General features: G+C 38.4%; 1 protein-coding gene across 2 annotated transcripts; it reads left to right on the top strand.

The window, feature by feature from the left end:
* The first annotated feature begins 2,842 nt into the window (after window positions 1-2,842).
* Window positions 2,843-23,280, top strand: LOC140519094 (N-acetyllactosaminide alpha-1,3-galactosyltransferase-like). 2 transcript variants are annotated; one of them, XM_072631797.1, is made up of 5 exons: window positions 2,843-2,966; window positions 4,939-5,027; window positions 9,220-9,285; window positions 15,135-15,272; window positions 22,360-23,280. In XM_072631797.1, exons 2-5 carry the CDS (start codon window positions 4,948-4,950, stop codon window positions 23,033-23,035), a joined length of 960 nt encoding a protein of 319 aa, XP_072487898.1. In that variant the 5' UTR covers window positions 2,843-2,966; window positions 4,939-4,947; the 3' UTR covers window positions 23,036-23,280. The 2 variants fall into 2 exon arrangements, with proteins under 2 accessions (XP_072487898.1, XP_072487899.1); XM_072631798.1 differs by lacking the exon at window positions 2,843-2,966 and adding an exon at window positions 2,993-3,085.
* The last annotated feature ends 1,006 nt before the right edge of the window (window positions 23,281-24,286 follow it).

The raw sequence follows: 24,286 nt of genomic DNA, 5'->3' as shown, positions 1-24,286 counted from the left end.
TTACTTAATATTTTCTTTGTTTTTTGCATTGAGATGCAAAACAAACAAGTTCCTCCGAAAGGGATATAATTCTATTTGGACAGGGACAACATGTTTTTATCTCCATATCCTCTGTACCTAGCATAATGCAATATATAATCAATGCAAAATAAATACTTATAATTGACCAACAGAAATGGGGAAGTTTGAAATGCTCATGGAACATCCAACTGAATGGCAATGGGTGATATGGAACTGGAGCTCATAAGAGAGACTAGAGCTGGATAATTACGCACTTTCAGACACTAAGTCCATTAGTTCCACCCCAACTGTGTTCTTTTCCTAACATAGAAACCACTGTGATACCCAAACATCACACATCTCCCAGAATACTTCTCTCATGTCTTCTCATATGCTAGAAATACTCTTGAAGTAATTTTAGAACAGGACTCAAAATGTCTCAAGGAGCCTGGTCATACACTGCCTGAATCTTCTATCAATCTTCCTAAAAAAAACTTCCATTGGCAGGAACACCCTGAAATTTCTGGAGATCCAAGTTTGAAGGCTCAAAATGCACCCTCAAATTGCACATCCCAATTTACTTCCACTGAGTTACATTTTCTTAGCTTGCACACCACTGTCACTTGCAGTCATCACCAATTACTCTAACTCCCAATATAATTTGCTCTCATCTTAATTCTTCCCACTCTGTTCTCTGGTTACTTCATGCCCAATCACTCCACACTTCACAAATATATGAGTGATTTTCCATCCATGTACTTCCTCCGTATATCCTCCTGTACATCCTGCTGATGACTAGCATTAGGAGGATGTCTTGATGCTCTCTTATAACTTGGGGTTTGAGTCGATCAGTCAATAAACATTTATTAAGCACCTACTATGTTCCAGGTACTGTTGTAAGCACTGAAAATACAAAAGGAAAAAGGAAAAAACTCCTCAAGGTGCTTAGAATGTAGTCAGAGAGATAACAAATAAACAAGTATGTACAAAAAAGCTACTTGCAGTATAAATAGGAAATAATTAAAAGAGATAAGGCACTAAATTAAAAGGAACTGAGAAAGGCTTCCTATAGAAGGTGTATTTTAGTTCATACAAAAGGTGATGTTAGTTGAGGCTTGATGGAAGCCAGGAGACAGAGATGATGAAGGAGAGCAGTCCAGGTATGTGGAACATCCAGGAAGCAAGTATCACTGGATCAAAGAATACATGGTGCACCTGGAAAGTTGGAGGGCTATGTTGTGAAGGGCCTTGAATGCCAAACAAAGGATTTTGTTTTTTATATTGGCAACCACAATGAACCACTAGAGTTTATTGAGTAGAGATAGTGACATGGTCAGACCTGTTCTTCAAGAAAAATCAGTTTAGTGGCTGAATGGAGGTTGAAATGGAGGGGGGAGATAATTGAGGCAGGCAGATCTGTCTTTAACACACTATTACAATGGTCCAAGAGTGAAGTGATATACGGACATGAAGTAAAGGGTGTGGGGAGTGAGCCTCTCATATAATAATAATAGCTAACATTTGTATAGCTCTAACTATGTGCCAAGGCACTGTGCTAAGTTCTTTATGATTATCATCTCATGAATCTCATTCTTATCTGACAAAAGAGGGTTGAAAATACACACTTCTTTGCATATGGAAATGTTCTTGTTTATTAATATTTTTCAGGTTCATAAAAAAGAAAAATTATTTTTAAAAATGAAAGACTTAAAAATCTGAAGAATGTAATGACCAATCATAACTCCAGAAGAATAATCATGTTTTTTTCTGTTCTCTGCATGTGGGAATGTTTGCATTCATTGATGTTTTGTTAATTTCACAAAATTTTTTTAAAAAAGAAAAACAAGAAAAAAATTAGTACAAAGCTGTGTTTCTGATGGAATAGAGAGTAATTCAAACCACTTTTAGGGAATTTCATGCACTCAAGTTATTTCACTGGTATGGACCATAATTTATTGGTCACTGCTAACAAAAGCAGTAACTTTGTTATACTATGTTGAGTAATATGGCATGCACTATACTTCCTTATGGTCTTTTCAGTATTAGAGTCCATTCCAGGCATCAGACATAGCTTCTAGCAAAGGTTTCCTGAGAACCATTTCCAGATGTGCTACATCTTTCAGCCAAGAAAACACAATTACTGACCATTGGAACAGCATATTTCTAACAGAAGAAGCATCCCCTATGAATTTTGAGATATTTTATAAGATCATCAAAACTTCAGATGGGGTCTCAGAAATGGTATAATATTCTCTAATCCCCATAGAAAGGATAAATCACCTCGACTAGTGATCAACCACTATCACGTTGAAAGAACAAGAAACTCACCATCTCCCAAAGGAAAATAGTCCACTTTGGGATCGCTCAAATTGATAGGAAGGTACTCTCTATGAGTCCAATTATTCTTCTAAGAGGGACTCTGGGAAAGTAGAAGATCCAAGGAAGAGAGAAATCCCCCCCCAAACCCCCCCCCCCCAAAAAAAAAGCACTTGACTCAATGTCTCTTGAAAAGAGATTGTTTGGGCAAGATTAAGTTTTTTGAAGTCTTTTCTCCTTCTCCAAGAACAGCAAAAGATTGACTCTGGGCACTGGATATAGACACTGCTAAAATGCTTTACTACTTCTACACTTTTTGTCTTCATAAAATGTCACCTTATCATTGTTTAGTACTGACATCATCCGCTGGGCATGTGACATTGTAATAATATTTGTTTTCACAAATGTCATGTTTCTGGACCTCTTATCTCTAGTTGCCGTCCACGGCCAATCAGAAGGATCTTCTGAAGGAATCTGATTTCCAATAGAATTCTAGTTTGTAGCATTCCACCTTGGAAGCCAACAATAGAAACTTACTGATGGAAAACACTTTAACCAATCGGATATCAGGGAATAAACTTCTGGAATGAACTTCTTTACAAAGGCTCATCCAACTTCTGATCCATTTCTTATGAATCAGACTTCCAGGGGTAAGATACCTTTCTACACTTGCAGTTGTTAACACCAACACTTAAACTGGTCAGCTAATACTTCATCCCCAAGAGGGCAGTAGCTCCCATTTTCCTTACCCCAAGGGCATGAACATGGAGTAAGTAGGAAGAATTCAGCGATGTGGGCTAATGGAGAGAGCAGTGATTTTGTAATCAGAGGTCCTGGGGACAAATCCTGTCTCTGATGCTTCCTAACTTTGTGACTACAGTTCCCTCCTCTGAAAAATGAGAGGATTGGACTAGATTATCTATAAAGTTATTTCCATCTTTAAATCTATACCATAAAAACGGCTCTCAAATATTTTGGTCTCAGAACCCCTTTACACTATTCAGAATGATTGAGGACCAACCCCCTCTCCCAAAGTTTTGTTTATGTGGGTTATATCTACCAGTACATACTTTATTTGAAATTAAAACATCTTAATTACAAAAACAGTTTTGACTTTACAGATCCCCTTAAAGGGTCTAAGGAACCCTCAGATGTCCCACAGTTTGAGAACCACTGTTCTATACATGTATCCTGTCTAGAGGTCCAGAGATTGGGGTAAAGGGTGGGGTAGATTGCTAAACCCTTTACCGTAACTAAAGTGAAATGAAGTTATATTGGAAGATTCTTAATGAAAACCAGAAGCAGCAAAATTCTGAGAAATAAATTGCTGCTGCATTTAGCCAGGAGTTGCCCTTTGAAAGGGAATCAGAGAAACTTATGTGTCCCTATGTGAGACTGTTTCTCAGTTCTAAGTCTGTTGCATGGACAGAGAAGAAATCATGCATATAACCAGGAAATCTGGGATTAGAGAAACCCAAATAATGTTACGGCCATTAAGCCTCTATGTATCCTGATCAGTTTATGCTCATAGGACCAGGGGGAAGATCAAGAATAAACATTAGCATGAGGGAATTCCTGCTACTGTTCATTTTTTTTGTTGTTGTTAGTAAGTTTGACTGTTAGTGTCTGACCCTTTGTGACCCCATTTGAGGTTTTCTTGGCAAAGACACTGGAGTGGTTTGCCATTTTCTTCTCTAGTTCATTTTACAGATGATGAAACTGAAGCAAACAGGGTGAAGTGACTTGCCCAGGGTCACACAGCTACTGTCTGAGGTCAGATTTGAACTTAGGAAGATGAATCTCAAGCCACTTAGCTGCCCTAAGATTGGCTGACTTTATCTTCAGTGGAGAAAGAAACACGTTATGTTGCCACAGCAACATTCTGCTATGCCTCTATATTTTTGTGCTCCTGGTATCAGCATTCTTGGATGCCATTTTTAGGAGGTCCTATGACAAAGGTCCACCAAAGGCTCAGAGCCTTGGCCACAACATTAAATCCAGCCCTAATTTCTCCCCAAACAGATCGCCTGGTATCTTCCATTCTGACTTAGGAAGGGTAAAAAGACTCACAGTTTCAAATATGAATCTTTTCCCCTTTGGATCTGCTATACAAACACATGTACTTTTGTGTCTTGGCCCTGGGAAGGGCAGAAGCATCAGGGCAGAAACTAGGGCATTTTAAGGTGCTTCCCAACAGAGAGAATCCTGCTGAAGACAAAATTACTGCTTTTTTGAGTGGGAAAGAAGCAGTTCCCAGAATGGACAAATAATGAAGCTAATTAGGTTATTCCTGAAAGAAAGTGCTTACGCACAGAGGAGACATTCAACCCACAGAAGCCTTGTCAAGCTGGCAGGTGACCCTCTATAATGTAACAGGAGAAATATGGTTATAAGTATGCCCTGGTCTGGGAGGGGGCAAGGGGCAGAGGAGAAGGAAGAGTGAAGCCTGAACCAGTGGGCTGCTTCTGGGTTATCTGGAATGAGCTCATCTCAAAAGAATATTCCATTATTCAATGGTCACAAATAGTTCCTTTTTTTAGGAGATGGGGACGCAAGCTGGACTGTATTTCACTACAAGTTCATTGTAACCTACTATTCCTCTATTTGTTTTTTTTCTCCCAGGAGAGAACAATGATCTCCAAAGATAAAATCCTTCTCTTCCTGCTGTTTTTGCTAACTTTGGGGATCATCATTCAGGAATTTGTCAATAGGTAAAAATGAAATTCTAATGAATGTGAGTTTTTGCTTTGCTTTTGAGGACTGAATTCAATCAGCCAGAGTGTCGTAGAACACTTTTGTAAGTGGACAACAACTCAGGATAAATGAATAGAGCCTTCCCTCTTTCCTATATCCTTGCCCCATCTCTAGTACTAAAGTTCAAAATAGCATCCCATCCAATAAGTTTTTTAAAGCGTGCACTAGGTACATCTGCTAAGAACTGAGGATACAAAGACAGAATGAGAAAGAGGAGGCAGGAGAAGGTGAGAGGTCCCAGGGTTTAGCACCTGATAGAGGATAAAGGATAGAAGGAACATTGAAACTAGGGGGGATGCAATAAGGCTTCCTGTAGGAGAGTCATGGAGAGAGAATACATTCCAGGCATGGGGAGCAACCTATTGAAAGTCACAGAAACAAGAAAAAGAATGCTGAGTTTGGCTGGAAGTTAAGTGTGAAGGAGAGTAATGTTTATTAAACATGGAAAGGTAGGTTGGAGCCAGATTGTAAAGGGCTTTAAAGGATAAGCTAAGAAGTTTGTTTTTCATCTTAGAGGTAACAGGGAGACATTGGAGGTCCTTGAACAGAGGAATGATAGGAAGAGAGAGAGAGAGAGAGAGAGAGAGAGAGAGAGAGAGAGAGAGAGAGAGAGAGAGAGAGAGAGAGAGAGAGAGAGAGAGAGAGGGAGAGAGAGGGAGGGAGGGAGGGAGAGAGGGAGAGGGGGAGAGGGAGAGGGAGACGGAAAAGATAGAATATGGTGGATTCTAATAGGAAGCAGCCACAACTGTCTCAAATATAAAACTTTCAACTCCTTCCTCTGACTCTCAGGAAACAGAAAAAAACTTTTCATATTGTCCTTTTTAATTTTTATTAGCTTTTGTTGTTGGAAATACTTTTAGATAGCTACTTTATTGAGGTAAGTAGCTGACCTTTTTTTTCTTTTTTTTAATGAATCAGTTCCAGGATCTTGGTGGCTTAAGGTACTAGTATCAGACTTTAAAAATAAAAAAATATACCTGCAAGTAATATACGGACTTGGAAACCTAGAAACTCACATTAACTATACTGTGTTGTATTTTTATTAATTTTGTTACACACTTTCCAATTATATTTTAATCTGGTTGGGGTCACAGTGGGAGTTTTGCCAGCAGGAGTTTGACATTTCTGTGTTAAGGCATAACTAAAGCTTCCTGCCCACAGCAGTAGGATCCAAGCAGAGGACATTTTCATGTATTGGTTTCATCTTTCTAAGGATGATAAGCAAGTTTCTGTTTGGCTTGTGCCTCAAAGGTGGTCTCTGGCAATTAAGACTAATTTAACTTTAAAAATGTCCCCTTTGGAAATTGCCACGGTGGAAGCCCCTGATGGCTGAGTCAATCAGCATATTCTACATCTACATTCACATGTGTTCAGCACAGCAATGGCAAAGGTGTTTGCTTTGCATGTGTTCATAGTGGTAATAGAGTCACTTACTTACCTGGGAGACAAAAGAGCTGGGTTCAAATCCTGGCTCTGTCACTCACTAAATTTGTGACTTTGAGCAAGTCACTTAATCTCTTTAGCTTTCAATTTCCTCATATATACAATTATCTCTTCCACATCCAAGGGGTTAAAGGTGTAGTGCCATAACCCCTACCCCAATCTGGAAAATCCATGTAAAATTTTTTAGCCCTTCATACCACAGAAGTCTGAATTATTATGGTATTAAAAGAAAAAATATGTTCAAATTATACTCTACCTATATTTTGTGCATTTCTGAGTTTCTAAACTTTTTTTTGAGTTATCTACTGACCTTCTTCTCATGTCATCTGTGGCTTCCACAAAACTTCCCCAAAATGTTGACAGAAATAACTGTGACAGGGAAAGTCTCAATGGGGAAAGGGTAACTAAAATGAGGAGGTTGGACAGCTACTTCTCAGAAGTTGCTTCCCTGACTCTGTCTATAAGTCTGTGAGTCTATGAATCTTAGTACCAGTTACCCTAGCAGAGAATGACTAGTTACCCTAGCAGAGAATGACCCTAGTCTCCCAGTTTCAGATGCAGTATCTAGATCCAGCTGTGGCAAACAGACTGTCTAGAAATTAATTCAAGTCTTCTACTCAAGGAACAAGATTCTGGAAGTTGGAGGTTAACTGGGCCCTACCTATGAAGTACCAATCAAAGTCCAAGGGAAGGATTGGAGATTTAACAAAATCTCAGAGTTATATGGAAATTCAGAGGTCATCTAGCCAACCCATAACTGAACAGTAATCGTTTTACAACATCCTTCTCAAATGGATAATTAACATTTACTTGATGCTCTCCAGAGCTGGAGAACTTAGCACTTCCTGAGAAAACTCAGGCTATTTTTGGACACCACTCTGTTCAAGGGAATTTTTCCTTTGTTTCCTTGTAATTTTCCCACAGTGCTCCCAGCTCTACCCTGGAGAGCTAAGCAGAAAAGTTTAAACCCTTTCCCATATGACAACCCTTTAAATAATTTGGGGGATTTAACTGAAAATTGGAAGCCTTCAGGGACTCAAGAGAGACAAGAAGCAGGGAATATGGTACAGGAAGTGCTCAATGATTCAGAAAGTGCAAAGATTGTGGGATTCAAGACAGATGGACTTGGCTAGGCACAAATTTAATATTGACACAGTGGAGAGAGCACCAGACCTAGAGTCAAGTTGACTTCAGACACTTACTGGCTGTGTGACCCTGGGCAAGTCACTTAACCCTGTTTGACTCAATTTCCTCATCTGGAAAACAAGCTGGAAAAGAAAATGGCCAACCACTCCAGTATCTTTGCCAAGAAAACCCCAAATAGGGTCATGAAGAGTAGGGCATGAATGAAAAGACTAAACAGCAACTACAGAATCAGTCTCTTTTTGATGAGAATCAGTCTGGAGGATGTTAGACTTCCCATCTTCCTACTGGGAGGGTACTGGGTTTAGAATCATCTTAAATAAGTGGCCTTGGCTCTTACTTAACCTGATGATCTTTGTGTAAATTCTCTGGGTCTAAGTTTCTCTATAAAATAATCTCTAAGTTCCCTTCCCAGGCTAATGCCTATGATCCAAAGCTGAGAGGGTATAACCCGTTGCGTACTACCAGGATGCCAAAAATGGAAGCATGCTAGACTTTGGTCAAAGCAAGATGCTCCTAACATCTGCTCTAGATGAGATTACGTCTAGGAGAGGTGCGACTTAGTCTCTTGGCTTCCTGTTGGATTTCCCTTTTAGCTTAATCTTAACTTAACATTCAAAGCATCCTGCAGTCTAAAACAGCCTACCTTTCTAATTTTAACACACTTATCCACACTAGTCCTTCCCTTCTTCCCTCTGTGTCTACACAAAACTCCATTCAAACTTGACTATGTACTATTTTCTCTTCAACAGTGTGGTAAAGTAAAAGGATTGCCTACTGTCAGAGAGCTTGGGCTTGAATGTTTGGATGAGTAGTCTCTTAATATTCCTGGGACTCAGTTTGGTCTTCTCTAAAATAAGGGCATTAGACTGGGTGACCTGTGAGGTCTCTTCCAACTCTAAATTTTTGACCCTATGAAGTAACTTCTCTGGGCCTCAGTTTCCTCATCTGTAAAAAAAACTGAGGAGATTAAACTAGATGGTCTATCTCTAAAATCCCTTCCAACTCTAAGTCTGTGATTCTGTGACTTCTTTTGCTTTCCTACCCCCATGACTTCAGTTCTCATTCCCTTTACCTGGATTTCCATCCCCTCCATCAAAAGTATTTAACACCTTAGAGATCATCTATAGTCCAATTGCCCTGATTTTACAGATGAGAAAACAGACTCAGAGAGGAAATCTTACCCATCCTTCAAGGTCCAAGTCTAATGATACTTCCTCCATGAGGTCTTCCCTGATCCCATATAGCTGAAAATGCTCTTTCTCTCTTCCATGAGCTTCACAAAACAATATTTTTATCTCTTCCATGCATATTCTGTCTTCTATTATGCTAGGCATCTGTGCCACAGTTCCTATGAGTAGGGAAACTCCCATGACTCAAAGGCCCACATCTCATTTATCCTTGTATTTCCACTGCCTACTGCAGGGCTCTGAATCAAATTGAAAGTGTGTGTGATGTCTTACAGTGAATTGTTTGATCTGACAGACATTTACAAATGTAATGTAACCAAATGGTAGCCAATGATCCCACAATCACCATTTTTGCTTTTCCATTTGCACTCAGGGTAGATGAGCAGAAAACATTTCATCAATCCCATGAGCTTCAGCTGTCAGACTGGTTTAGACCCAGGTAAGAACAAAACCTCCATCCTACATGAAGTAAATACTCAGGGTAGCACTTAGCAAGTGGTGTCAGGTGGCAGCAGTAGCACAGAAGAAAAATTGAGATAGGAGAGGGACATTTGTTTAGAAAGGCTTATTCACCACTCAGTGGACTCAACCACTAATGGCTCATGCCAGTCTGTCTTGTGTTTCTGAATTGTTGTTGTTCAGTCCTTTCATTTATGCCTGACTCTTTGTGACCCCATTTGGGATTTCCTTGGCAAAGAGATTGGAATGATTTGCCATTTCATTTTCCAGCTCATTTTGCAAATGATTAAACTGAGGCATGTAGGATTAAATGACTTGCTTGGAGTCACACAGCTGCTAAGTGTCTGAGGCCAGATTTGGGATTCAGGTCTTCCTGCCTCCAGGCCTGGTATCCTATCCACTGTACCACCCACCTGCCCTGTGTGTTCCTGAGATGCAGGGTAATAAGGAGGTATTGGTGTTGAGGTGGGGTTAATCAAGGCACGATGTCTTTAACATGGCAGGCACATAAATAAATTTAAATTGAATGTGATTATGACAAAGGAAATAAATTGACTTAATTTACCAGCAGACATTCAAGAGGAAATGGGCGCAGGTTGCAGGGCCAGGAAATCACATAATTATGGTTGCCATGTGCATCCTTCTTTCCAAAGTGCTTTATATGTATCATATATATAACAGACTGCTTCTTGGTAGCCCTGTCTATGAAATACTGGAAATACCACCCAGGATGCAATGGAAAGAACATGACTTTTTCAGTACAAATAACCCTGAACTTGGAGTCAGAGGATGTAGGTTCAAACTTTGGTTCTTCCACTTATTATTTGTGTTACCTTGTTCAAGTTATTTAAATGATCTGGCCTACAGCTGCCTCATTTACAAGATGCAAGGATTGGACTAAATGACCAAGAAAATCCCTTTTACTTGTCATTCCCTGAGACTTTGATCTCATATGATCATTACAAAAAAAAAAAAAAAAAACAAATGAAATAGGAAGGGCAAATATTCATTCAATACTTAGATGGGTCTATGATCTTCTCTGAGAGAAGTATGTTTACTATCATGATCATCCATGGGAAGCATGGTATTGATTAATTTACTTAACCAAAACATCTTAAAGTAAGTCATAATACCCTGAGAGCTTAACCAGAGAAAAAAATCAGCCAATCAACCAATCATAGGCTTTAGACTAAGAACCAAAAATACTTGGAACTGGAGTGACATTGCACAAGAAGGAGAGTTCAGCTAAGCTGAAGAAACTTGGTCATGTCCAAGCATTCATCTTTATATTATCTATGATCCAATGACAGGGACTCAAATCCTGGTTTTGCTACTTAATACCTATATGATCTTGGACATCCTCATCTGTAAAAGGGGCTGGCTAAGACAGTAACTATGGTACCTTATAGCTCTAAGTTCATGGAGTTCAGGAATGAAAATAAAAGGAGTCTCAAAAGTCTGCTGTCACCGGCACACTTGCTAGTAAAAATCTGCACCTGGTTTCATCACTACCTCCTTCCTGTAGGATCATGAGCATTTCTGATCGATCCTGAGTTGTCTCTCATTTTCAAATAAATGTGTCTTCAACCAGAAGAATCCTGTACTTACTGGGAGAGAGACAGATGCAGAGAGAGACATAGACAGAGAGACGGAGAGAGTGTGTCCAGGACTAATGAAATTGTTCCTAAGAGAGGTGTTCTAGTTAAAAAAGGTATCAGAGGTTATGCTATTTTCTGCTTCATCCATTCAAGCCTGGGACTGTTAATAAAGGTGATGGATCCCCTGCTGTCCCGGGAAACAATGTAATTCCCTGGAAACACCTGTCACAGTCAAAACTGATGGGGGTAAGCTGTGTAAATATACTGACTATACTCAGCCTCAAAGAACAAGGAAAAAAATTTACCTCTCTCCCTCGATGGCAAAGATAAGGGACTATAGGTGTGAAACACTATATATAATTGATCTTAGTAGATGTATTAGTTAGGCTTACAGAACTATCTTTTTCATTTTGTTTCTTTTTTATTCTTTGTTAGAAAGGATGGCTCTCAAGAGGAAAGGGAAATATGAAAGTGATATAAAAACAAAAGATAACAATAATGTTTTTTTCAGTGATCAGATTGAAATTGATTAGGTTTTCCTTTACTCTTTTTCCCCAAATTATTTTTGATGATAGAGATAAGGATAGGGGTAGGAACAATACTAGGGCTAGGGACAAGACTTGTGATTTCACTGGTATAGGGAACTCTCTGATGAAAAAACTCATTCTGGGTGGCAAAGCAAAGGGACTTGATAGAGCTCTCCCCCTCAAACTCAGTCAAATAGCTGTAAAAAATGACTCTAAAATTCTGGAGCTGCAGAGCTCACAGAATGATGGAGTGAAGCAAATCTCCAGCCCAAGGTAGCCTGGAAGGTTGACAGGAAGTATCTATCATGCCAAGCTGGGATCAGGGTGCAGTCCAGTGTGAGCTGGCACAGACTAGACCTGAGTAGGCCTTGGGGGGCAGATTGGGAGGGAGCTGAATCATTGGCACCTGTGGTAGTTTCCAGACTTCATGACCCCAAAACTCGGAGGACAAATTGGAAGGGCAGTGGAAAAAAATCTGTCATACCTATGTGAGAGAGTAAAGTGGTTGAGTCCCAGCCTCCAGGTAGTTGGAGGGGTTGGGCCAGCTGCAGCAGTAGCATCAGGGGCAGTAGGGCTGTTTCTGGAGCTCTAGGTCTACAGATTGTGGAGGGATCAAGCAGCTGATAGTACACCCCTCCTGGAAACAGAGAACTACCTTGACAAAGAGCTCAAACGTCAAGTAAATGTCCAGGGAAATGAGCAAAAATTGAAAAAAGAATCAGACTATAGAATCTTACTTTGGTGACAAAGAAGACCAAAACATACAACCAGAAAGAGACAACAAATTCAAAGCCTCCAAGAAGAATATGAATTGGTCTCAGGCCATGGAAGAGCTCAAAAAGGATTTTGAAATCAAATAAGAGAAGTAGAGGAAAAATGGGGAAGAAAAATGAGAGTGATGCAAGAAAATCATGAAAAACAAGTCAACTGTTTGCTAAAGGGGACCCCAAAAATGCTGAAGAAAATAACATCTTAAAAAATAGACTAACCCAAATGGCAAAAGATATCCAAAGAGCCAATGAGGAGAAGAATGCCTTAAAAAGCAGAATTGGCCAGATGGAAAAGGAGGTCCAAAAGCTCACTGAAGAAAATAGTTCCTTAAAGATTGGAATAGAACACATGGAAGCCAATGATTTTATGAAAATTCAAGAAATTATAGAACAAAACCAAAAGAATGAAAAAATAGGAGACAATGTGAAATAACTCATTATAAAAACAACTACCTTGGAAAATAGATCCAGGAGAGGCTATTTAAAAATTATTGGTCTACCTGAAAGCCATGATCAAAACAAAAAGAGCCTAAACATCATCTTTCAAGAAATTGTCAAGGAAAACTGCCCTGATATTCTAGAACCAGAGGATAAAATAGATATTGAAAGAATCCACCAATCTCTTCCTGAAAGAGATCCCAAGAGGAAAGTTCCTAGGAATATTGTAGCCAAATTCCAGAGCTCCCAGGTCAATGAGAAAATATGACAAGCAATCAGAAAGAAACAATTCAAGTATTGTAGAAACACAATCAGGATAACACAAGATTTAACAGCTTCTATATTAAGAGATTGAAGGGCTTGGAATATGATATTCCAGAGGTCAAAGGAGCTAGGATTAAAACCAAGAATCACCTACCTGGCAAAACTGAGTATAATCCTTCAGGAAAAAAATTGGTCATTCAATGAAATAGAGAACTTTCAAGCATTCTTGATGAATAGAAAATTTGACTTTCAAACACAAGAATCAAGAGAAGCATGAAAAGGTAAACAGGAAGAAGAAATAATAAGGGACTTTTTAGAGTTGAACTTTTTACATTCCCACATGGAAAGATAATATTTGTAACTCTTCAGACTTTCTCAGTTTTAGGGTAGTTTTTAGGGATTTGAGAGAGAGAGAGAGAGAGAGAGAGAGAGAGACAGACAGACAGAGAGACAGAGAGAGACAGAGGGCACAGGGTGAATTGAATAAGAAGGGATGATATCTAAAAAAATAAAATTAAGGGGTGAAAGGAATGTATTGGGAGAAGGAGAAAGAGAGAAATACAATGTGGTAAATTATCTCTTATATAAAAGAGGCAAGAAAAAGTTTTTTCAAGGGAGGGGAAGAGGTGGGAGATGTGAGAGGGAAAGAGTGAACCTTGCTCTCATCAGATTTGGCTTAAGGAGGGAATAACATGCACACTCAATTTGGTATGAAAATATATCTTACACTACAGGAAAGTAGTGGGGGGGAAGGTGGGGGGATGATAGAAGGGAGCACAGATAGGAGGAGGGGATAATTAGAAGTAAACGAGGAGGGACAGGGTCAAAAGAGAGAATAGAATAAATGGGTAGGATAGGATGGAGGGAAATATAGTTAGTCTTTCACAACATGACTGTTATGGAACTGTTTTCCATGGCTACACATATATAACCTATATCAAATTGCTTGCCTTCTCAATGGGGGTAGGTGGGGAGGGAGGAAGGGAAAGAACTTGGAACTCAAAGTTTTAAAAATGAATGTTAAAAGTTGTTTTTATATGCAACTGAGAAATAAAATATATAGACAATGGGGTACAGAAATCTATCTTGCCCTACAAGAAAATAGAGGGAAAGGGGGTAAGAAAAGGCAGGGGTGTTATAGAAGGGAAGGCAGATTGGGGGAAGGGGTAATAAGAACAAATGCTGTCTTGGGGTGGGCAGAGGGGAGAGATGGGGAAACTCATAATCTTGGAAGCAAATGTTGAAAACTAAAAATTAATTGATAGATTTTTTTGAAAAAGCAAAGCCATTAAAAAAAAAAAAAGAAAAAACCCCTTCCAACAATGTAGACCAAACCTCCCCTCTGCAGCTTGAAATCTTAAAGAGGTGCTTCTATTGCATTTGGGGCAATGCAAATATAAACATCTGACTTTTCATGCTATTGACAGAGCCCTCACATAGTATAAATAGCACTGGATTTAGAATCTAAGGTTCTACTTTCAAATCCCAGCCCTGTTCTTTACGAGCTGTGTGCCTTTGGGAAAGTCATCTCTCTGGGTCTTAACTTCCTCCATCCGTAAAAAGAGGAGGTTAGATTAGATGATTATGAAAGTTTTTTCAATTCAAAAACCTATGTTTACTTCCTTTTCAAAGATAACACAGAGGTAGTGTTCTTAAGTCTTAAGGACTACCCACCAGGCCAACAGTTGCCCAAGGGGGTCATTGTCAGGTCCATAACATAGGGGGCAGATACTAAGAATTAGATTAGAGGAAAGACAGAAGGGGGGAAAAATAGAGAAACAGAAGGGGTGGAGAAAAGGACATTCAGAGGTTCGTTAACTTTTGAGAATGATGAAGCCTATGCACCCTTTCTGAGAATAATGTTTTTAATATATTACAAAAGGCCATGAAAACAGAAGGCCAAAATAAGTAATTACATTAAGATTGTTCTCCAAGTACTAAAACAAATTTTATGGACTCCACGTTAAAAACTGCTGAATAGTGGTAAGATGCTTACAACAAATGCTTTGGATGCCATTCACTGCCTCCATGCCAAAGACTGTCAAACCCTGGCTTATGTGCTAATGCTCTGAGAAATGCTAAAACTCCCTATTCCTAAGAAAACTCTAAAAGCTGACTCAGGAAGCATAATCCCATGCCATTCTTCATTTTGCTCATTTGCCTGGATAACATCTGGTGTTGTCTTAGTAAAAGAGAAATTAGTTCAATTTGCTTTGCTGTTTTATCCAACAGAAGACGCCCACAGGTGAAAACAGTGACTGACTGGCTTGCTCCTATTGTGTGGGAAGGAACTTACCATAAATCAGTCCTAGAGGATTATTACAAAAAGAAGAACATTACTGTGGGTTTGGTGGTGTTTGCTTTTGGAAGGTAGGTGTACCTAGTAACTACCCTTCATTCCTACTTTCTCGTTTTGGAAATGTACATGGGAAGAGGAACTTACCATGAATTTAAAAAACATACCAAAGTATTCATATTTAATAAAACATTACTTATACTTGTTATTTATGGGAATCCAGGAAGGTAAGGCCCTTTCCTCAAGGAGATTCAGGTCTGTCTGACCCCTGTGATGACTAACACTGTGGGATATAGGCTGAAAAGATGGAATCAGTGTAAATGGAAGACTGCCATTTTCAAGTTTGACTCAAAGAATCCAAAAATATTGATTGATAGCTCCTGTGTTCAAACTCTCTCTCCTTAGAAAAACCTAGTACCTAGCACTTATAAAGACTGAGATGTCTTAGGGGAAGAATTTATCCCCTTTGAAATTTTGGGATATGAACCATGTTGGTCATGGCTGCACAGAAATCCTTGGCCAATTAAACAGATTAGAAGTAGCCCAGAGTTTAGGAGAAATGATAATGAGTCATTATTAACACTAGAATTTTATCTGATGTCCTTTAAAGGTTGAATGTCTTAGCCCAACCATGACTCCTCTTCCTGTCTTTAGCAATGGCTTCTTCTTTATATTCTTCCACAAAGGAGAGGTTTCAGACTAGATGATGTTTGGAAGGCCTGCTATCACCATGGTTATTAGTAGAGTGTTTCAGGGTAGTTGCTGCAGGCTATTTGAAGGGAAGAAAATAACTCTTGATATGAGTCAGATGTTTGTTAATATAACTATTTATATCATTCCTTCCTTTGCAAACTGTGAACCCCATGAGAGCAGGAACAATATTTTGCTTCATCTTTTTATCTCTCCTGATATAGTTCTCTGCACTCAACTAATGGCTATCAAAAGCTGATGCTGTTAAAGATGCTTAGAAAAGGCAAGAAGATTGTTTGCCATATCAATTTTTTCTCTCATAAATTCTACTTATTGCAACTTGCCTGAGGAAAGAAAAGCATATTGCAAATGGAAGTTCAGACCACCTCAATTCTGTGGAATTAATTAATTAATGCAATTAATTTAATATTTTTAAATATTAATGCAATTAATTAGCAATTAATTTTTAGCCCCAAATGGAGGACTTTGTCCCTGTTAACTTTCATCTTCATGTCCCTATTGTTCTATTTTAGCTTTGATTCTGTCTTCCATTATAGAGCCACAATGTCAGAATTGGGAGGGACTTCAGAGGTCATCAGATTCCATCCCACCTGAGAAAGAATCCTCTCAATCAATCAATATTTATTAATCAATCAATATTTATTAATACCTACTGTATGCAAGACTCTGTGCTGTGATGGGGATACAAAAAAAGAAGCAAAAGTCCCTTCTCTCAGGGAATTTACAATCTAAATTGTGTACAGTTAAGCTACATGTTAATATCGTTAAGTCATTTTTCAGTCATGCCCAACTCTCTGTGACCCTATTTGGGATTTTCTTGGCAAAAATACTGGATTGGTTTGCCATTCCCTTCTACAACTCATTTGACAAATGAGGAACTGAGGCAAATAAGGTTAAAAGACTTGCCCAGGATCACACAGCTAATAAGTGTCTGAAGCCAGTCTTCCTAACTTGAGGCCCAGCATTCTATCCCCTATGCCACCTAGCTGCCCCAGATAAGATAAACAGGAAATAATTAATAGAAGGAAGGGGTTGGGGAATGAAGAGGGGTTGGGAAAGACCTCTACAATTCACCTAATAAATGGTCATACAAACTTTACTCAAAGACCTCAAGTGAGAGAGGATGCTGCACTGTTTCCTGAAGTTGCCCATCACTTTTGGATTCCTCTAATTCAGAGGTTCCCAAACTTATTTGGCCTACTGCCTCCTTTTTAAAAAAATTACTCAGCACCCCTCCCAGCACATCTTAAATTTAATAATTTATTGTAAATTTGTGGGATTTTTCCTGCATTGAAATTTTGATGATGCAGTATTGTGTCATGAAATTGTGTGGTATCATATTGGAAACAAGCCATTACACGCACATATTCTTGCCAGTGAATGCTGGATTTCCTGACAATAGCAACAAGCTTATATGCCAACACTTGCATGTTAAGACCTGTCTGCAGATTTGACCACTGATTGGTTATAACTTGCATTTTGTGTGTTTATTTGGAAAATAATGTAATCACTACAACTTCAGCTCTGTTACACCACAGATGAAACGTTTACAAACGGTTTTTTAAAATTTTCTTATTTTTTCTTCTTTCCTTATGCTCCCACCACCCTCCTATTTTTATTCAATAACCCCCAATTGCTCCCAACGCTACCACTACCCCTCTGGATCATTCCAGCACCTCTGGGGGGCAATATTACCCACTTTGGGAAACTCTGTAGTCTAATTATTGGGAAGTTTTGTTCTTTTTGTTTTACATCAAACTTGAGTTTGTCCCTCTACAGTTTTACCCTACTGTTCCCAGTTCTGCTGAGTATAACAAGACAAATCTCCCTTCTATTTGAAAGCAATTATCATGTCCTCTCTAAGACTCCCCCAGGCTAAATAACTCCATTTTCTTCAACTGATCCTTATATGGAATGATCTTGAGGTCCTTTACCATCCTGGTCATCCTTCCCTAGATACTCTCCAGCTTATCATTGTTCTCCCTAAAATGTGATTTCCAGAACTGATCACCATATTCCTGCTATGGCTGTTCCAGGATAGAATACAGTGAGACTATAACTCCATTATTACTAGACACGCTATCTTTTAAAAATGTATTACACTAAATTTTTTTGGAGAGGCAGGGTAGCAGGTAGATAGGGAGCCAGCCTCAGAGTAGAGAAAACCTGCAATCAAGTGCTGCCTTTGACACTCTCTGGCTATGTGACCCTAGGCAAGGCACTTAACTTTTCAGGGCCCAGACAATATTTTATGATCTAAGTTGGTTTTTATATGTAATTGGGAAAAAATAAAATGTTATCTTAAAATAAAATTAAATAATGGCTCACAAAAGAAAAGAAAAAAATGAATCTAAGTTGAAGAACAGGTGCTGATCTATAGTGGTAAAGGGAATTTGTCACGATCAATTAATTCCAGATCTGGTCCAAAAAATTTAATGAGTGGCAGCATGGCATAGTGGATTGACAATTGGTTTTGCAGTCAGAGGAACCTGAGTTCAAATCCTGTCTTCAATATATAGTAGCTATATGACCCTAGTATAAATCACATAATCTCTCTGAGACCCAATGTCCTTGTTTCTAAAATAGTGATAATTAAGGACCACCTCATAAGAAAGCTGTGAAGTTCAGATAATATATTATACAAAGTGTTTCACAAAAGAAACAGTATATAACTGTGAGTTACTATTGTTATCCTACTACAGTAGCTATCCTTTCCATATATCTGTAGCAACCCCCTCTGGGTTTGCTTCCTTAGCTTACAGTGGCAATAGCAGATAGGGTCCCCAGAGGGAAAGATGCTAGCACATATTCTAGAGATAATTCTATGTGTGGTTATCTACCTACCCCTATAGGTCACAAGCCCCCACCAATGAGTTCATCCTAACAACCAGCCAGTACACTCAGCTTTTTAAAAAAAATATTTGCTCAAACGGTATAGCAAAATCAGTGGTTACAGAGCATTTCCCCCAAAACCTGGGCATACTTTCCCACAAATACACATAGAACCCAATAAAGCACATGTGTTGGGAGCATCTGTGGCTAGGACAACACACAGTTCTGGAACAGCAGGGGCTCCTTGTCCTTTCTGTCCCAATAGGGTCCATCCAAAGCTTGCTACAGGGCAGGGTATTGATGTAGGTGGTGGAGAAGTCATTCTGCTGTTATCCAAGTGATCTGCTTGATCTTGAACCAGGCAAGGCTGTACTGGGTCCTCAAAGGTCATAGAATCTCTTCTGAACTGGCAATGCAGAGGGGGTTGCAGCATTTTTGCCTGGAAGGGTCAGTTTATGGCTGACTCAAGTCTTCCTCAGTCTAAATCCTATCTCAGACACTTAATAGCTGTGTGACCCAGGAGAAGTCACTTACTCCCTGTCTATCTCAGTTTTCTTATCTTTAAACAGTGTAATATAGTTCCTCTCTTTCAGAGTTGTTGTGAGTATAAAATGTGATATTTTCAAATCACTCTGTAAACCTTAAAGTACTATGCAAATGCTAGCTATTGATATCACATCTCTAGGCAGATACAAGTTTCCATAAACAGAAGAGATACAGATAGATGGATAGATAGACAGATAGACAGATAGATAGATAGATAGACAGATAGATAGACAGATAGATAGACAGAATGAGCAGTTATTAAGTGCTTATTACATACCAGGCACAGTACTAAGCTCAAGTAGCATACATTCTAATGGGACGAAACAACACAGAATAGTGTTTGAAAAAGGGAGTCATGGTTACAGATGACAGGAAATGCGCGGAGCACTGGGCTCCAGTAAGATAAGGTGAAGGGTCATTTTTCAGACCCAAGGGACATGGGCACAGTTGAAAGTTATTGTGCAAAGGAAATGATGATGGTATCCAGAAAGCAGACAACACATTTTGGACAAAACCAGGAAGTGGGATAGATGTCCAGACTCTGGAAAGATAAAGTAAAAGGTCACCCATCAGAGCCAAGGACCAAGGGGCAAAGTCAAAGTTTCTGATAGGAAGGAGATGAGATGATTACACGTGTATACACACACACACACACACACACACACACACACACACACACACACACACACACACACACACACACCCCTCTATCTTGTAGAAATAAGTTAAGCCCAGACAGGACTACCTTCCTGTGGGGTGCTTATTCTCCATGGGATAGTTATAGTACTGAAGGTCCATTACAGGTAGAGCTCACCTCCATCTCTGAGTCTATTCTCTCTATAATCTATCTTTCACCTCTGACATACCATCCTCTTAAAAAATTATTGATGGATGTCTTTTTTTTTTTTACATCATCATAGCTTTCTCCATTATCCTTCCCTTTTCTCCATTCAGAGAGCCATCCTATATAACAGATAGTATTTCTAAAGAAAAAAAAAGAAAAGAACAAGAAGAAGGAAAAATCAGCACAACCAATCAATATATTGAAAAAGATTGAAAACATGTGCCATGTGGAACACCTGTAGACCTACTACATCCATATCCATGAATGGGTAGGTTGGGAGTGTCTTCTCATATCTCTTCATTAGAATCATTCTTGAACTTTATAATTTTGCTACACTCCCTTGTGGGGTGTGTGTGTGTGTGTGTGTGTGTGTGTGTGTGTGTGTGTGTGTGTGTGTGTGATTTTTTTCCATTTACATTGTTGTCTTCAATGTGAATATTGTATTCTGGACTCTGCTTACTATCCTCTGCATTAATTCATGTAGACCTTCCATGCTTCTTTGATCAAGGAGAACATTTCTGTATCACATTCATCATTTCTTATAGAAGAGTAATATCTCATTACATTCATGAACCACAGTCTGCTTAGCCATTCTCCAATCAACGTGCATCTACTTTGTTTCTAATTCTTTGCTATCACAAAAAGTGTTGCTATATATATTTTGATATATGTGGATTCTATCTTCTTATTAATGGCTTCTTTGGAGTTTAAGTTCAATGATGGAGTCTCTGGGTCAAAGGATGTAAACATTTTAATCATTTTATTTGCATAAGTCTAAATTTCTTTCCAAAGTGGTTGTACCAATTCAAAGTTCCACCATCAATACATCAGTATGCCTATCACTTCACAACCCCTCTAGCATTGAGTATTGCCATTTTGCGTCATCCTTGCCACTTTTCAGAGTGTAAAGTGAAACTTCAGGATTGTTTTGATTTGAATTTCTCTTATTATTAGTGATTTGGAGTCTTCTTTTATGTAGCTGAAATTGCTTCGTAATTATTCTTTTGAAAACCATTCACATCCTTTGATCACTCATTTATAAGAGAATGACTATTAGTCATATACATTTGCTAATTGCTTATATATCTTGGATGTCAAACCCTTATCAGAGAAATATGATACAAAAATTTTTTTCCATTTGGCCACTTGCCTTCTCAACCTTCATACATTAATTTTTTCTATGCAGAAACTAACTTTATCTTTTGTAGTTTCCTCTTTCTCATTTGCTTAATATATCTCCTATTCATAGTTAATAACAAGATCTGCTTCTCTTCTAGTTTTTATATATAATGATATTCAATATTAAAGTCATATATGCATATAGAATATATTGTGGAATATGGTGTCAGGTTTAATATGGTCTAAGTCTTTTTTCTGCCAGAATACTTTCCAGGTTTCTCAGCTGTTTTTTTAAAAAGCAATTCTTTCCTAAGTAATTTATGTTTTCCACTTTATCAAAAATAGGATTATTGAGTTCTATTGTCTCAGGTTCTCCCTAATCTAGTTTATTACATTTCTCTCTCTCTATTTTTTTAACCAATACTAGATAGGTTTTGATGACTGTTGCTTTATAACATAGTTGAAAGTTCTAGACGTGCCATTCCTTTTTCATTCCTATCTGTTTTCATCATTTCCCTCAATATTTTAGGTCTTTTGTTTTTATGCCATCCCCTTTACAAGTGCAGTTGAATCTCTTGCCACTTTCTACACGTGTACCTGTACCTGGTTATCACCTTATGTTTAACTATCTTCTATTTATTTTGTTTATGTCCATTCTATACATGTTTTTATATGTACGTGTCTTCTCCCAATAGAAAGTAAGCTCCATGAGAGCAAGGAATAGTTCACTTATTGCAAAAGTCATTGTATCCCCAAGGCTTAGCATAGTGCCAGGTACATAGAAAGTGCTTTATACTTATCAACGGACTAAACATAGAGTATGATAGTAATGAGAACTAGGTAATATCCGAGCCCTTTGTGGTTCAGTGAGCTTCAATGAAGGATCACATCTATGATAGGGAGGAAAAACTTTGTTCCATGGCTATACATCATTTTACAAACCCATGCTATTAGTGACAAAGAAAGATTGTGGCTAATTTAATCTATCGCTGCAACTGCAAGTCAACTCAAAGAAGTTCTTACTACATGGTAAGCAAATAAATTAGTATCATTTTTATATTAACCCTTGACTTCTACTGAAATAACTGTTTCTCCCATTTGCTACCCAGGTATCTTGATGACTACTTGGAAAAATTCCTTTCCTCTGCAGAGAAGTACTTCATGGCTGGTCATAATTCAATTTTTTACATCATGGTAGATGACTCCTCCAAGTTGCTTTGGATAGAGATGGCTCCTCTTCATACATTCAAAGTATTTGGAATTCAAGGAGCAAAAGGGTGGCAAGACATTAGTATGATGCGCATGAAGATCATTGGAGAGCACATTGTAAATCATATCCAGCATGAAGTTGACTTCCTCTTCTGCATGGATGTGGATCAGATCTTTGAAAATTACTTTGGTGTGGAGACCCTGGGGGAGTCTGTGGCCCAGCTCCATGCTTGGTTTTATAAAAAGAATGCCAATGATTTCAAATATGAAAGACGGCCTTTCTCTGCAGCATTCATGCCCTTTAACATGGGAGATTTCTATTACCATGCAGCCATTTTTGGTGGGACACCCCTTCAGGTTTTGAAACTCACCCAAACTTGTGACAAGGGAATGCTTCAGGATAAGACAAATAATATTGAGGCTGTGTGGCATGAAGAAAGCCACCTGAACAAGTATTTTTTTCTCAACAAACCAACTAAAATATTATCCCCAGAATATTGCTGGGATTATTCATTAGAGGACAATTCTGATATTGATATTGTTAAAATATCTCAGCAAAAAAAGGTCTTATTTTAAAGTAGCGTAGAGTTTTTATGAGGCATCTGGGAAGGAGGATTCAATTCTTGAATTTCTGAATTAGAAAGTTTATTATTCTAGCCAATAAGCAGGAAAAGTAGCCATTTAAAAATTAACTTTTTAGAAAAAACTAAAAAGGCATCGTTTCCCCAAATAGCCAACTTTTCAAACCTTTTCCTGTTTGTAATCTTAAACTTTGTAATTTTAATGACAAATAAAAAATAATTCTATAGTAATTAGATAAAGATAAATGGTAATTTTATATCCATTTGGAGAAATGGGAAGATACTTTGGGGTTTAAGAAAACAGATTCCATAGGGCAGCAAGGTGATTCAGTGGCAGATCACTGGCCTTGGAATCAGGAGGACCTGAGTTCAAATTCAGCCTTAGACATTTGCTAGCTGTGGGACCCTGGGCAAGTCACTTATCCCTGATTGGCAGAAAGAAAAGAAGAAAAAAAAACAAAGAAATGCAAACAGACTGCCACAGACTAAGGCTCAAAGAGGTGGATTGAGTTGCCCAAGGTCGCACAAGAAACAAACGATAGAAACAAGATTAAATAAACACAGGTTCATTGATTCCAACTTCAGCACTGTTCCACTATACACCATACTTAGTCTTTCATTTGTGGCTGAGGTTCCCACCTCAGGCTGTAAGAGGCTGTCATTCAGAAGAAATTCACTCAGGGACTTAGCATGATTTTAGAAGATTGGTGATGAAACTTGCCTCTCTTTGAGGTGGCAAAGAACTGGAAGTTGAGGGGATGCCCATCAATTGGGTAATGACTGAACAAGTTGTGGCATATGATCATGTTGGAATAACACTACTAGCTATAGCTTTAGCACTATCATGCTATAAGAAATGATGAGTTCAAATTTAGAAAAACATGGGTAGACTTGCACAAAAAAAGTGAAGAGTGAAATCAACAGAACTAAGAAAATGTTGTAAATAGTAATGGCAATATTGTTTTAAAAACAACTTTGAGTGAGTAAGTCATTTTAACTATTATAAATACCCAAATTAATTACAAAGGACATATGAAGGAAGATACCATCTGCATCTAAAGAAACCACACAAATCATCAGTATTCCTATATATCACAAAAAAAAAACCCTGCAAGAAGAAATAGTAAGAGATATCCCATTTAAAATAACTCTAGATAGTATAAAATACCCGGGAGTACATCTGCCAGAACAAACTCAGAAATTATATAAGCAAGATTATTTTTTTAAAAACTTTATGCAAATAAAA

The sequence above is a fragment of the Notamacropus eugenii genome, chromosome 1 (genome assembly GCF_028372415.1).
Source record: "Notamacropus eugenii isolate mMacEug1 chromosome 1, mMacEug1.pri_v2, whole genome shotgun sequence".
Taxonomy (NCBI): domain Eukaryota; kingdom Metazoa; phylum Chordata; class Mammalia; order Diprotodontia; family Macropodidae; genus Notamacropus; species Notamacropus eugenii.
This window is presented reverse-complemented; position numbering and strand designations above follow the sequence as displayed.